We start from the raw sequence: 15,479 nt of genomic DNA on the forward strand, positions 1-15,479 counted from the left end.
GCGACGCGGAAGATTTGCGTATGGGGCCTCGCTCTGGGATAGCTTTACGGCTTCTGGGAGCTGCTGCTTCGCGGTGAGAAGTATCCGTGACGAGCCGTCCGGGTAAGGTCCGAATGCGATCAAACCTAATCCGCGAGACTTGCTAAGTGAGTCGCCGCAGGGCGCGGTGTCCGGCGGGGGTCGGTGTGAGGGAGGCGAAGTGCCGCGAGGCCTAAGCCTGCTTCCACACACATTTGCTCAGCTTCAGGACCACTGCCTGGCCTCAGATTTGATACATCGGGGTCTGGCGTGCTGGTGTGGTGCAGACTAACCTTGACCTGTGTGTACACTCCTGCGTCACTAGCCTCCGGCCCTCCTTCCCTGCATTCAAATGGAAATAAGTGTGCTCTGCGCTCCGCTACCCCCTAGAGTGGTTTCGGAGAGCAGTGAAGAAATGTTTAGGAAACTATAAAGTGCATTGTTACTCGCTGCATACCGTAAATTAAGAAGCAGGTGGATTGGGAAAATAAAGTTTCTAGATTATTTATCCATTTTTAAAACAGCCAGTGACCTAGAGAGAGGCCCCATACCAGTAGAATTTGTTGACATTCTTAAGATCTCTGTTGACTAAATAGCAGCTTCTACGGTTGTAAAGTAGCAAATATCTTAAATTTATTCCTTTTACATATAAAATCTGCTTACCAGAGTTTGCTATTTTTTTTTTCCTTTTTAAAGTCTCAAACATTTGGGCATTATTAAGTATAGTATTCTCTACTGCAGAGAATGTTATTTGTGATTCATGAATGAAAATGAAAACCTGAAACAACAAGAATGGATTTTACCTTAAATCTCTGTAGCAACTATTGGGAAAATGGAAAGAAACATCTTAATTATCGTATAGATGTGTAGGTACCCTTCCGCACTACCTGTATGTTGCGAAATAAACTCATTCCTCATCGTTTGAGCGCATGCTGCAGAAAGCCTTCCTTATATTTACATAATGATCATTGTATGTCTGAGGAAAGCTTAAAATTGTATCTTGTGCATAAAAAAGAGCTAACATGTATAGAAATGCTTACTAAAAATAATGTAAGTACCAAAGTTGCCTTACATGTTTAAACTTTATATTTAGAAATCACAGCATTTTCAAACTGATGGGTCTTGGCAGTTATTGGTTCATTTTACTCTCTTTAGGATTTTTTTTTTCTAATTGATGTTAATTAGTTGATATAAATGAAAATTGAGTCAGTCAGGAAATCAGTTCAAATAGGTGTGAACAAATTAAAAAAGAAGAAAAGAAAAAACTTGACTTGGCCAGGCGCGGTGGCTCCGCCTGTCATCCTAACGTTTTGGTAGGCCAAGGTAGGTGGATCACTTGAGGTCAGGAGTTGAAAACCAACCTGGCCAACATGGAGAAACCCCGTCTCTACTTAAAAAAAAAATAAAAACAAAAATTAGCCGGACGTGGTAGCGCGCACTTGTAATCCCAGCTACTCGGAAACTTGAGATGGGAGAATCTCTTGAACCTGGGAGGCAGATTGCAGTGAGCCGAGATGGCGCCACCGCACTCCAGCCTGGGGAACAGAGCGAGACTCTGTCTCAAAAAACAAGCAAAACTTTACTGAACTAGATTACTTGGTAAGTCTTACTTGCTTTAAAATATGGAAAATAGAGTTCACAGAGGGAAAAAAATAACCTTTACCTTCAAGGAAACACTGTGAGTTTTTCTTTTACCATTGATCCCGAGTGTTTCTTTCTTGAAATACTGTTTCAAATCTTCTTTTAGTATAATCTGCATTAAGAAACCCAGAGAACATTGCATTGATATACTGCTTTATTGAGTTGTAATATTACATTTTCAGTCTAAATGAACTTACTGGCAATTTAAAAATAAAATATACAGTATGAAGAGTTTACTTCTTGACAATTATACAAGTATGACTTCTGTAAAATACTAATATTATAGGAGTAATAAGCACTGTTTTTACATATAGTTGTCTAGAACTGAATGAATAGGAATAGGGTTTTTTACTTTTCTTCTGTCAAAGATTGATTTTGCTTTCATCTGAGTTTAGTTCCTACTGGAATTTAAAAGCAAAGTTTATTTACATTAATCATTTTGTTTTATTTTTATTTCATTTACTTATTTATTTATTTTGAGATGGAATCTTGCCCTCTCACCCAGGCCGGAGTGCAGTGGCGCCATCCTGACTCATTGCAACCTCTGCCTCCTGGGTTCAAGTGATTCGCCTGCCTCACCCTCCAGAGTAGCTGGGATTACAGGTGCATGCCACCTTGCGTGGCTAATTTTTGTATTTTTAGTAGAGACAGGGTTTCACCATGTTGGCCAGGCTGATCTTGAACTCCTGACCTTGTTATGCCCAGACCGTTTGTTCCCCGAAGAAGACCACCAGAGTCCAGAGTCAAAGCCAAGCGGCAAGGATCTTTAATGCAAGTTCGAACTTGGTCCCTCCATTCTACAACATACAAGAGGGCCTCGAATGATGCATGCGCCCGCTTTTTATAGCTCGATGCATACAGGATAGGATAGGTAAGGTTACAGAGGTACAAAGAAATTCTTTTGGTCACAGTATCACAATTGGTAATTGGTTAATATTCTAAGTTATACAATTAACAGTTTCTATTTGTTCCCGCGCATTTAGTAAAACTACAAACGGTTGTGACCTTATCAGGGGCTCTCTAGGTGGTGTTTCTAGGATGTATGGGGGCATGTGTTTGTACTGGGCTCAGGAAGTTTGGGACAAATAGAGGAATATGTTTGTACTGGGCCCAGGACTAAGATATATGGTAGACACCGGTAATTAGAAAAGAACAGAGCAGGACAGAGACTTTCACAACGTTTGTCCTTTCAGCGTCTGGAGTCTACAGATAACCTAATCGGTTAGGTCCGGGGTCGATCTTTAACTAGGCTCAGGGCGCCGCCCGGGCTGTCAGGGCGCCGCCCGGGCTGTTTGCTGTGGACTTCATGTCTGCCTTTTAGTCTTTTTATTTGATCTCTTTCAACCTCAAGTGATCCGCCCCCTTTGGCCTCCCAAAGTGCTGAGATTACAGGTGTGAGCCACCGCACCTGGCCACATGAGTAATTTGAAAGTCACCATACAATATTTTGACTAATTTATCTTAACAAATCTGTAACAGTTACTGAAGGAAAGTGAAAAAAATTAAGTGTGGGGTCCCTTAAATTTGATTTTATTGATTAATTTTTTATATATTTCATATTTACATTGTGGTCCATTGAGAGAGGTCTCCATTTTTACCTGCTTCATTTTCATCTGTGTATACCACTCCCCTCCCAAATTTTTTTGATGCTCTGACCCAGCATAGGTTGATGTATCAAGTTAATTTTCAACCTCATTGTCGTCAGTAAAGTCACCATAGACGTTTCATAAATTCAGAGATTCTTCATTTATATATCATTGACATAATTATTTTTGTGAGACATGATTATAGAGAAGTTTCTCCCTGTCCCTCCACCGAGCTCACTAAAACTCCATCTCCCCCTAACACTTCTGTATATACACAGGGTTCTCTGCTACAAATTGATGTTTAGATAAACTTCAGTGAAATGACTCTTCAGGAATTGGTGCATAAGGCTGCCTCCTGTTATATGGACAAAGTAGCTGTATGTTTTGATGAATGCAACAACCAGCTTCCAGTTTACTACACCTACAAGACTGTGGTTAATGCTGCTTCTGAATTATCAAATTTTCTGCTGTTACACTGTGACTTTCAAGGAATTCGGGAAATTGGTCTCTACTGCCAACCTGGGATAGACTTACCCTCTTGGATTTTAGGGTAATATTTTTTAGAACTGTAAATTTGATGTTACTCCAAGCTAATGTAATTTTTTAATAGAGTATGTTGCAAGTTACTGTTCTATTTACTATTGGATTTTTCTGTATTGTTTGGTCAATTTTAGAGAGGCTAAAGAAGTTTGCATTTCCCCTAGTATTATTTTTAATTATTTAAATTAATTATTCTGAGCTTATTTAGGAGAGACTAGAAGCTTTTACTAATAGAACATATAAGTATCTCCAAAATATAAGGGCTTCATTAATCTGTTAAAGGAAAACAATTATGACAATTTATAACACTTTGTAGTTAGATAAAAGAAAACAGGATTTCACAGATAACATGACTATGTTTTTTGTCCATAACTGAAAATTTGAAAATTTAAGCACTAAGGTATTCAATAAATCAGTAAATTAGAGTTTTGGATAATAGTTGATATAGATTGAAATATGAACCTATTGGAAGACACTGTTCCAACAAATATTTGCAAAATATTTAATCATTTAAATTGTTCTAGAATGTTATCCTCATGTAGTGATTTCTATTCTAGAACTCTGCAATAAATATAAACTGCCAAAGAAAGAGTTTATTCATTCTATATGTGTCTTAGTAAATTAATTATATAAGTATAAAGCAAAAGATGTTCAAAAATTTACTTTTGGCCAGGCACAGTGGCTCACACCTGTAAATTCCAGCACTTTGGGAGGCTGAGTCTGGAGTATTATTTAAGGCCAGGAGTTCGAGACCACCCTGGTGACTTAACAAGACCCCATCTCTATAAAACAATAAACAAAAACAACAACAACAAAAATTTACTTTCACTCAATTATTGACAAAATTGATTGAGAACTTACTATGTGCAAAGATCTGATATCCTTAAAGTATACCTGAAGCTACTTAAAATGCTTAACTTTTAAAAATCTTGTATTTCTCTATATTAAATGATGAGAATTTAACATAGTAAATACTTAGGGTTTTCATGAAGAAAAGATAAAATGACAGTGTTTATTTATTTATTTATTTATTTTTGAGATGAAGTTTCACTCTTATTGCCCAGGTTGGAGTACAATGGTGTGATCTCTGCTCACCGCAACCTCCACCTCCCGGGTTCAAGCAATTCAGCCTCCCAAGTAGCTGGGATTACAGGCACCCACCATCATGCCCGGCTATTTTTGTATTTTTAGTAGAGACAGGGTTTCTCCATGTTGGTCAGGCTGGTCTCGAACTCCTGACCTCAGGTGATGCACCTGCCTCAACCTCCCAAAGTGCTGGGATTACAGGTGTGAGCCACTGTGCCCGGCTAAAATGACGGTGTTTATTACCAACTAAGTGTCAATGAAAACATTCGAAATTTCTGATCAGCAATAAAGCGCTCCAGAAACCATTTTTATGCGGCTTCAAAAAATAAAGTGCATAGAGAAATAGAAATGCTTAAACAAATACTAAATCGACAGACATTCTGTGCTGACTGTGTACTTTTTTCTTTAGAATTCTCCAAGTCCCAGCTGCTTATGTACCTATCGATCCAGATTCACCACCATCATTATCAACTCATTTTATGAAAAAATGTAATCTAAAGTATATCCTTGTTGAAAAAAAACAAATTAATGTAAGTCTAGGTGTTTCAATTGTTTTCTGCCTGTATTACATTCTGCTAAATGTGGCAAGGTTTCTCAGTCTTTGCACTATGACATTTTTAGGGTTGAGTAATTGTTGTGAGGAGTGTTCCATACATTATAGGATATTTAGCAATATCTTTGACTGCACTCACTAGACTTCAGTAGCACTTCCCAGTCGTAACAACCAAAAATCTCCAGACATTGCCATTTGTCCCCTGGAGGGGCTCTCCACCCTTCATACTGCATTGTGAACCACTGTTCTGTGGTATGAATAGATCTGTTAGCCTTATAATAATATATTGTGCATTGTTTTGAATTTCCTTTCTCTTTCCAAAGTATTTCCTATACTGCAAAATTTTATAATACTTGAAACTTTCATATTTATGGCAATTACATTGGTCAGCAACACTGAAGAATTATAACAAAGCTTGCATTTTGAAAAAGAGACTGGTACTTAGAAGAGATCTTTCCAGAAAACTAAATTTATTGTTTTTTATTTTTAAATGATTGCCAACCAAAGATGTAACCAAGAAACACTGCTTTGGGGGCAAGAATTATATCTTCAGCAAGATGCAGCCCATGCTTCATTATTTATTTATTATTTATAAAATACTGTTTTACTAAAGGGGAAGAACATTATAAAAATATATTCAATTTAGCCTGTTTTTGCCCATTTTCTATATGAGCCAGTTTGTAATGGGGTAACTTAAATGCGTTACTCCCTCCTGCCCCCCCCCCCCACTGTGTATGTGTGTGTGTGTGTCTGTCTTTGTGTATATAAGAAGTATCAAGAACTTGAGATATATGGGGGACTTTCTAGAGACTCAAAGGGTTTTTTTGTTTTGTTTTGTTTTGTTTTTTTTTTTTTTTTTTTTTTTGAGGTGGAGTCTCGCTCTGTCGCCCGGACTGGAGTGCAGTGGCCGGATCTCAGCTCACTGCAAGCTCCGCCTCCCGGGTTTACGCCATTCTCCTGCCTCAGCCTCCCGAGTAGCTGGGACTACAGGCGCCCGCCACCTCGCCCGGCTAGTTTTTGTATTTTTAGTAGAGACGGGGTTTCACTGTGTTAGCCAGGATGGTCTCGATCTCCTGACCTCGTGATCCGCCCATCTCGGCCTCCCAAAGTGCTGGGATTACAGGCTTGAGCCACCGCGCCCGGCCCTGTTTTGTTTTGTTTTGAGCCAGAGTCTCACTCTGTTACCCAGGCTGAAGTGCAGTGGGCAGTGGTGCGATCTCAGCTCACTGCAACCTCTGCCTCCCAGGTTCAAGCGGTTCTTGTACCTCAGCCTCCCAAGTAACTGGAATTACAGCTGCATGCCACCACACCTGGCTAATTTTTGTGTATATTATTTTTAAGTAGAGACAAGGTTTCGCCATGTTGGCCAGGCTCGTCTTGAACTCCTGACCTCAAGTGATCTGCCCACCCCGACCTCCCAAAGTGCTGAGATTACAGGCATGAGCCACCACACCTGATCTGGTTAATAAATGCTTTAAAAATAAATATTTATTAGTGTGTAGCCGAAGTTTCCTCTACTCCTCAAATTGGTTATTCTATTGTTCATAAGTAAGCAAAACTGAAATGGGGATGTGATGTTTATTTTTCTTAGCAACCTTAGTGAAAATTTTATAAAGGGTAACTTAGTATCAGTATTAATTGTCAATATCAAGGTATTCTTTATGACCAGTAGGAATTGGGCATAGCAAAACCCAAGAACGAACGAGTTGAGCATAGCAAAACCTTGCTTCCTATCCCATGATTTTGATGATGGTGTAAGTGTTCTTCCTTCATTTAACACAGGAGCAATCAGTATTTTTAAGCATCTACTGTACGTATCCATTAAAGCAATAGTTCTCAACTGGGGACAGTTGGCAATGTCTAGACATATTTTTTATTGTAATGATGGAAGTGGGGTGCTACTGGCATCTGGTGGATGGAGGCCAGGGATACTGCCAGAAATCCTACAATGTATAAGACAGCACTCCACAAAGAATTATCTGGTCCAAAATATCAGTAGTGTTGAAATTGAGAAACCTTGCACTAGGGACAGGATGATTGGGAGGGCATTGGTATATAAGCCTTCCAGTTTTTTATAATGTAGTTGGAGAGAAAAGTTATTACTCCTGAACCCATAACATCTACATAGTGTGATAATTTTCCTAAGTGAAGTAAACATAACCTAGTAGATATAGTAGAATTTTAATGAGGAGGGATGATTTTGAGCTAGATCTGAAGAGTATGTAGGCCTTTAATTTTGTAAATATTACAGGCCACACCACATCCCCTACCCAGTGCATACACATACACCAAACACACAAAGAAAACACTGTAGGCTTCTGGGTTGTGACCCTTTTCTCATTATTTATGTTGATTTATTTAATGTGAAAACTTAGGTTATATTTGCTGTTGTTGTCAACCTAAAAAGATATATTCAAAGAAACCTTACTTTCAACGTGTACAAATTTAGCTTAGCATCTCTTCATCCAAACTCACTTCTGCATTAATTCGTCTCCATCCACCAAATCACCTGGGCCAGAAACCCAACAATTTTCTTAGACTCAGTCCATATCCAGAAAGTCACCAAGTCTTATTTATTCTTTGCTCATAGACCCTTTCTAACCACTCCTCTTGCAGCAGAATAGTAGTTCAGGACCATATAGTATATCTGAATTACTGCAAAAGACTCATTAAATGATTCTCACTTAGTAGAATCTCATTTATTATTCTGTCCTAATCTATGCTATTGCCACCTTCAATTGGATCCTGTCACTTACAGGTTAAGATCTAAACTCCTTTGTGCTGACTGTACAAAATTATTAAGGATTTGCATCTTATCTCCTATCAACTATGCACCTCACCTTTTCCCTTTCCCCCTCCCCATTCTTTACCTTAATTGGAATGCTTAATGTTCACATATCAGCTTTCCCAGGTCAGATCCTCAATGTTGGTTGTTTGCCTGAAGTGCCCATTTTTATTATTTGGAGAATAGCTCCTTATAACAAATATTACCCATGAAGCAATCTCTGACCTTCTAGGCAGAGTTAAGTTCAGCATTCACTGTTCCCATTAACATTTCAAGCCTGCTTTATTATCATACCACACTGCATTATAATTGCTTTTATATGTCTGGTGTTTTTGAAAATAGGTTTGAAAGTAAGGACAGCACTTTGCTCTTGGAGATTTATTTATCTTTTTACCCCCAGGTATATAGCAAGTACTCCTCCCAACTCCCCCAAAAAGTCATGTTGAATGAGTAAATGAATACAGTTGGCCCTCTGTATCCAGAGGTTTCCCATCCAAGGAGTCAACCAACTGCAGACTGAAAATATTTGGGGCCCACGCCTATAATCCCAGCACTTTAGGGGACTGGCGTAGGAGATTATTTGAGTCCAGGAGTTTGAGACCACGTTGGGTAACATAGTGAGACCTCGTCTCTGCTAAAAATAAAAAACTTATCTGTGTGTGGTGGTGCACACCTGTAGTTCCAGCTACTCAAGAGGCTGAAGTGGGAAACTCACTTGAGCCCAGCTGTTCGAGGTTGCAGTCAGTTAAGATTACACTGCTGCGGCCGGGCGGGGTGGCTCACACCTGTAATCCCAGCACTTTGGGAGGGCGAGGCGGGCGGATCACGAGGTCAGGAGATGGAGACCATCCTGGTTAACACGGTGAAACCCTGTTTCTACTAAAAAGAATACAAAAAATTAGCCGGGCATGGTGGCAGGTGCCTGTAGTCCCAGCTACTCGAGAGGCTGAGGAAGGAGAATGACGTGAACCTGGGAAGCAGAATTTGCAGTGAGCCAAGATTGCGCCACTGCACTCCAGCCTGGGCAAAAGAGCGAGACTCTGTCTCAAAAGTAAAAAATAAAAATAAAACAATAAAGATTACACTGCTGCACTCCAGCCTGGGCAACAGAGAGAGACCCTGTCTCAAGAAAAAAGAAGACAATATTCAGAAAAAAAAAAAAACCCAGTGCAACAGTAAAAACTAATACAAATTTTAAAATATAGCAACTATTTACATAGCATTCATTAGCATAGTTTTATATTAGTTATAAGTAATCTAGAGATGATTTAAAGTACATGGGAGGATGTACATGGGTTATATGCAAATACAGCAACATTTTATATAAGGGACTTGAGTATGTTCAGATTTTGGTATCTGAGATGATCCTAGAACCAATTTCCCCATGGATACTGAGGGATGACTGTATTTCATATTACTTCTATATAAAGAAGAATATCTTTTAACATACTAATATTGTAAACTTTGTCCTCCATTTCACACAGAAATTTAAATCTTTTCATGAAACGTTATTGAGCTATGATACATTTACAGTAGAACATAATGACCTAGTGCTCTTCAGACTTCACCGGAAAAATACTGAGGTGAACTTGATGCTAAGTGATGGAAAAGAGAAATATGAAAAAGAAAAAATAAAAATCAGCGTAAGTTCTGAGCATGTCAATGAAGAAAAAGCAGAACACGTGGATCTGAGGCTAAAGCATTGCTTAGCGTATGTACTACATACATCAGGGACTACAGGGATACCGAAGATTGTCAGAGTGCCTCATGAGTGTATAGTACCAAATATCCAGCATTTTCAGTAAGTTCTATTCTTTGACTCTTTCTTAGAACCTATATTTTAGGCCAGGTGTGTGGCTCATACCTGTAATACCAGCACTTTGGGAGACTAAGGTGGCGGATCATTTGAGGTCAGGAGTTCAAGACCAGCCTGGCCAACATGGTGAAAGCTGTCTCTACTAAAAAAATACAAAAATTAGCCAGGCGTGGTGGTGGGTGCCTGTAATACCAGCTACTGGAGAGGCTGAGGCAGGAGAATTGCTTGAACCCAGGAGGTGGAGGTTGCAGTGAGCTGAGAATATGCCACTACACTCCAGCCTGAGTGACAGAGTGAGACTGTTTCAAAAACAAAACAAAATAAAACAAAAAACCTTGTATTTTAAAGGGAAAAAATAATTTTAAAACTTTTGGTTTTATAACTCTTGTTCCTAAATTAATAATCCTAAGAAGTAATTAAGTCTTTTTTGTTTCAGCTGTATCTGAACTTTAGTTCTCTGCAGACTAGGGCCTTCACCTATTTCATCCAAGCCCAGGGCCAGACACGGAACAAACAAATGATGTGATTAGAAGCTTTGCATCTTAATTATTAATAAAAAGGGAGAAAGGGTTTTCCTAGCATAGGTACTAGCAGAGTTATATGAGAATGAAGGAGTTTGTCCTGCTAGAATGTCAGAGCAGGGCTGAGGAAACAGTGAAAGATCAGGAGCCTGGTATGCCCAGTTGAAGGCTGAACTTAATCCAGTAGATGATGGGGAACCATTAAAAGATTCTCATTTTACTAAGTTCCCTCTTGTAGTAGTATTGTGGCGTTTGACTTGCTGATGTGGTCAAGAGATTAGAAATCGCCAAAGTTGACATTCTTAATTTGCCAAGAAAGAGAGGAGGAAGTGAACCTTAGGTCCTAGAAAATCAAAGGAGGATACAGAAATAGAAACCTCATGAGACACATATGTAATTTTATGTGATTTTAAGTTTTATGTAATGTTAAATGTTTAAGTAATATTCAAAAGTAAAATTGAATGAAAAGGGAAGAAAAAAGAATCAAGTGAAGTTAATTTTAACAGTATATTTTATTTAATTCAGTATACCCCAAAACATTACTTCAATATGTAATCAACATAAACATTACTAGTAAGGTAGTTTGCATTTTTTATGCTAATCATCTTCAAAATCTGGCATACATTTTATACTTACACATCTCAATTTGGACTAGCCACATTCTTAGTGCTCAGTGGACCTGTGGTATTGGATGGCACATGCAGGCCTGGAAAGAAGAAATGGTTAAATGCTGGTAGAGAAAGATGTCTGTTGTAATTGACAATATAGTATTTAGTGACTTCTTAAGTCCCCAAGGTTGCAGATAGATTACATTAGGCTGGAGATAAGAGAATAGGAGATAACGAAATAGAGGTCATAAAAGTCAAATGTTATTTTCTAGAAACTGGTTTTAATGGAAAAGAGGGAATTCTGGGATAGACATAGGTGTTTTGTCTTTAAGATTGGAGAGGTTGGCTGGGTGCAGTGGCTCACGCCTGTAATCCCACACTTTGGGAGGCTACGGCAGGAGGATCGCTTGAGCCCAGGAGTTCGAAACCAGCCTGGGTAACATACTGGTACTCCCTCTTTAAGAAACACAAAAAAAATTAGCTGGGCATGGTGATCTGTGTCTATAATCCTAGCAACTCAGGAGGCTGAGGGGGAAGGATTGATTTAGCCCAGGAGGTCAAGTCTACAGTGATCCGTTATCGCACCACTGCACTCCAGTCTGGGTGACAGAGCGAGACCCTATCTTAAAAAAAAAAAAAAAAAAGATGAGCGGTTTATAGGCTGAGGGTAGGGAGTTGGTAGAAAGGGTTGGTTTGAATAATGGAGTAGTAGTAGGAGTATTAACAAAGGAGTAAGATACATTTAGATGGGAGGGAATGGCATTATTTAAAATACTGAGTGGAATACCTCTTTTTTTGATACCCTCAAAAAGATTAGGATAGTAAAGTACATACATTTCTTGGTGTTAGAGGAAGCCAGTTGGTTTTAACTTTTGTATGAGGCAGAAAGCCAAGACATACCTAAGAGTGTGGGAGGTGAGGTGGGGATGGGGATGTAGGGAACTTGAAGAAAATGAAGCAGATAAGGAATCTGAGGGAGGTGGAGAGACAGTTGACCACCAGGCACTGGCCCGGCAGTGGTAAGAATGGTCTGTGAAATGGAAGCAAACATTTACTTAATGAGGGTTGAAGGGTTGATTTATGACTAAATTATACAAATTTTTTGATACTTGTTTGGTGCTTCAACTTAATTCAATTGATTTGCCTGTTAGAAATCCTTTTTTGGTTTGCTTTTATGTTAAGTGAGGTGGCAAATAATTTGATTCTAGAGAGATGAAATGTTAAAATATTCAATTTAAAAATTAAAACAGTAATGTTAAATTTTCTGTTTTAGACTTAGATCACTAAACTAGGGAGTACTAAATTTCAGACACATATTAGAACAATCTTATCTCCGTTGCTGGCTCCCCAAATATTACCAGAATAACCTATTAATAAGACAATGCTAGCTGGGCATGGTGGCACAAGTCTGTAGTCTTAGCTACTCCAGTGGCCAAAGCAGGAAGATTGCTGAGCCTAGGTGTTTGAGGCTGCAGTGAACTGTGATTGAGCTTGGGCAACTGCAAGACCCTGCACTCCAGCTTGGGTGACAGAGCAAGACTGTCTTAAAAAAAAAAAAGACAGGCCGGGCGCGGTGGCTCAAGCCTGTAATCCCAGCACTTTGGGAGGCCGAGACGGGCGGATCACGAGGTCAGGAGATCGAGACCATCCTGGCTAACACGGTGAAACCCCCGTCTCTACTAAAAATACAAAAACTAGCCGGGCGAGGTGGCAGGCGCCTGTAGTCCCAGCTACTTGGGAGGCTGAGGCAGGAGAATGGCGTAAACCCGGGAGGCGGAGCTTGCAGTGAGCTGAGATCCGGCCACTGCACTCCAGTCCGGGCGACAAAGCGAGACTCCGCCTCAATAAAAAAAAAAAAAAAGACAACGCTGAGTTTTCTTGTGGATGTTGGTAAGAGGCAGCACTACCTCCACAGAGTATGATAGCTGCAGAAAGGGAAGAACTAGGTTTCATTTATTGAAATTTTGAAGTCTAATTTAGATAGATCTTTCAAATCAGGGGATTAAATTTAAGGCTTGGATAAGGATAACTATTTTGTAAACATTTAAAAATTAGTTGTTTTTTTGACTTTGCGTAAGTTACTTAACCTCCATGAACTTCAGTTTTCTCCATTTTAAAATGGGGGTGAACTTTTCCTCTACCATCTGTGACGCAGTATCTGGGGGACTGAGAATTAAACCGACAAAAGACAGATTAAGAAAAAAAGTTTATTCCTATGCATATAGCAGTTTACAAAAGAAATGGAATTACATTTTATTAAGTTCATTTAAATGTATTTGTAAATTTATTTGTTCATAAAATTTCTTTGTTCGTAGGAAGAACAAATAAATTGTTTTGGAAAGACAAATGGGTTTTCAGGAAAATAAACAGGAGATAAGAAAGTTTGTGATTATACTTGGGTATGCAGGTGCAGTGGTCTTTCTGTCTTCTTCACAGCCATAACACTGTCTTCAGAGAGGGGATTTATGGTAGGTTTACCCTTGGTCTTCCTGGGAGTTAAAACTACTCTGAAGAAGTTTATGGCAGCCTTATTTGCCAGAAGTTTCTGCTTTTAGTCAGATAAGGGAAGCTCCAAGAAGGTTTCTTCTGCATTTGTTGAATCTCAAATGTCCTCTTTTTTTTTTTTTTTTTGAGACAGAGACTCACTGTCGCCCAGGCTGGAATGCAGCAATGCAGTCTCAGCTCACTGCAACCTCTGCCTCCCAGGTTCAAGCTATTCTTCTGCCTCAGCCTCCCACTACAGGCGCACTGAAGGAGTGGCCTGCCCCTCCACACCTGTGGGCATTTCTCATCGGGTGGAACGAGAGACTTGAGAAAACAAAGAGACACAGAGACAAAGTAGAGAAAGGAAAGTGGGCCCAGGGAACCTGTGCTCAGCATACAGAGGACCCGCGCCGGCACCGGTCTCTGAGTTCCCTCAGTATTTATTGATAATTATCTTTACCATCTTTTAGAAAAAGGAGAAGTGGCAGGACAATAGGGTCATAGTAGGGAGAAGGTCAGCAGAAAGACATATGAATAAAGATCTCTGACATGAATAAGTTTAAGGAAAAGTGCTGTGCCTTGATGTGCATATGCAAGCATCTCCATAAACCTTTTCAGTGCATAAAGAGCAGCATTACCACTAGCACGTCCCACCTCCAGCCCTAAGGCAGTTTTCTCCTATCTCAGTAAATAGAACATACAATCGAGTTTTACACCGAGATGTTCCATTACCCAGGGACGGGCAGGAGACAGATGCCTTTTTCTATCTCAACTGCCAAGAGGCCTTCTTTCCTCTTTTACTAATCCTCCTCAGCACAAACCCTTCACCCTTCACGGGTGTCAGGCTGGGGGACGATCAGGTCTTTCCCTTCCCACGAGGCCATATTTTAGACTGTCACATGGGGAGAAACCTTGAACAATACCTAGCTTCCCTAGGCAGAGGTCCCTGCAGCTTTTCGCAGTGTTTGTGTCCTTGGGTACTTGAGATTAAGAGAATGGTGATGACTTTTAACAAACATACTGCCTTCAGGCACTTATTTAACAAAGCACATCCTGCACAGCTCCAAATCCATTAAACCTTGAGTCACCACAGCACATGTCTCCTGCAAGGACAGGGTTAGGGGTAGGGTTACAGATTAACAGCATCTCAATGGCAGTAGAATTTTTCTTATTACAGAACAAAATGGAGTCTTTTATGTCTACTCCTTTCTACATAGACGCAGTAACAGTCTGATCTCTTTCTTTTCCCCACACGCACGCCACCATACCTGGCTAATTTTTGTAGTTTTAGTAGAGACAGGGTTGCACTATCTTGGCCAGGCTGGTCTCGAACTCCTGACCTCAAGTATCTGCCCGCCTTGGCCTCCCAAAGTGCTGGGATTACAAGCATGAGCCACCGCGCCTAGCCTCAAATGTCTTTACCTTAAAATAATCTTCATACCAACTTGGGTTCTGAGTTAGGTTCTCACATAATTATACCTGCCTCATATGGTGGTTGGGAAAATGAGGAACAATATATTAGCTACCCAGCCTAAACTTCACAAGTAATATGTTTAAATGTTTGTTGCGTTCCACTTTTTTTCTTCCTTTAAAATCTATCTCTTCTTTTTTTTCAACTTTTCTTATATTGAATGCATCTTAAGCTGCTTTCTTGAAATGAACTACATGGAGCATTCATCCTCTGTGCATGCGTAACTTTGCCCATTTTTGTTCATAGAATTGAAAAACTAAAAATATTCTCAGAATTTAAGCTTTGTTGGAAGCCTGTTAGAAAGTTGGCTCTCCCCTGAATACCTAAGTAGGAAGCTAGACAATATATGTAAAGAATAATTCCTCTAAAA

General features: G+C 39.7%; 1 protein-coding gene across 12 annotated transcripts in view; it reads left to right on the top strand.

Moving 5' to 3' along the window:
• The window catches only part of AASDH (aminoadipate-semialdehyde dehydrogenase), a 48,871-nt gene continuing 33,392 nt past the window's right edge, over positions 1-15,479 (top strand). For 4 of the 12 annotated variants that reach the window (XM_033214604.1, XM_033214609.1, XM_033214605.1 and 1 more), the window contains exons 1-4: positions 1-146; positions 3,524-3,795; positions 5,281-5,401; positions 9,694-10,010. In XM_033214604.1, coding sequence (XP_033070495.1) covers positions 3,566-3,795; positions 5,281-5,401; positions 9,694-10,010 — 668 coding nt within the window. In that variant the 5' untranslated portion in view covers positions 1-146; positions 3,524-3,565. Of the gene's footprint in view, positions 147-3,523; positions 3,796-5,280; positions 5,402-9,693; positions 10,011-15,479 lie in introns of those variants that run through there. The other 8 variants (XM_033214611.1, XM_033214610.1, XM_033214603.1 and 5 more) reach the window with 7 other exon arrangements.

This window comes from Trachypithecus francoisi, unplaced genomic scaffold (genome assembly GCF_009764315.1).
Source record: "Trachypithecus francoisi isolate TF-2019V2 unplaced genomic scaffold, Tfra_2.0 Lachesis_group1, whole genome shotgun sequence".
NCBI lineage: Eukaryota > Metazoa > Chordata > Mammalia > Primates > Cercopithecidae > Trachypithecus > Trachypithecus francoisi.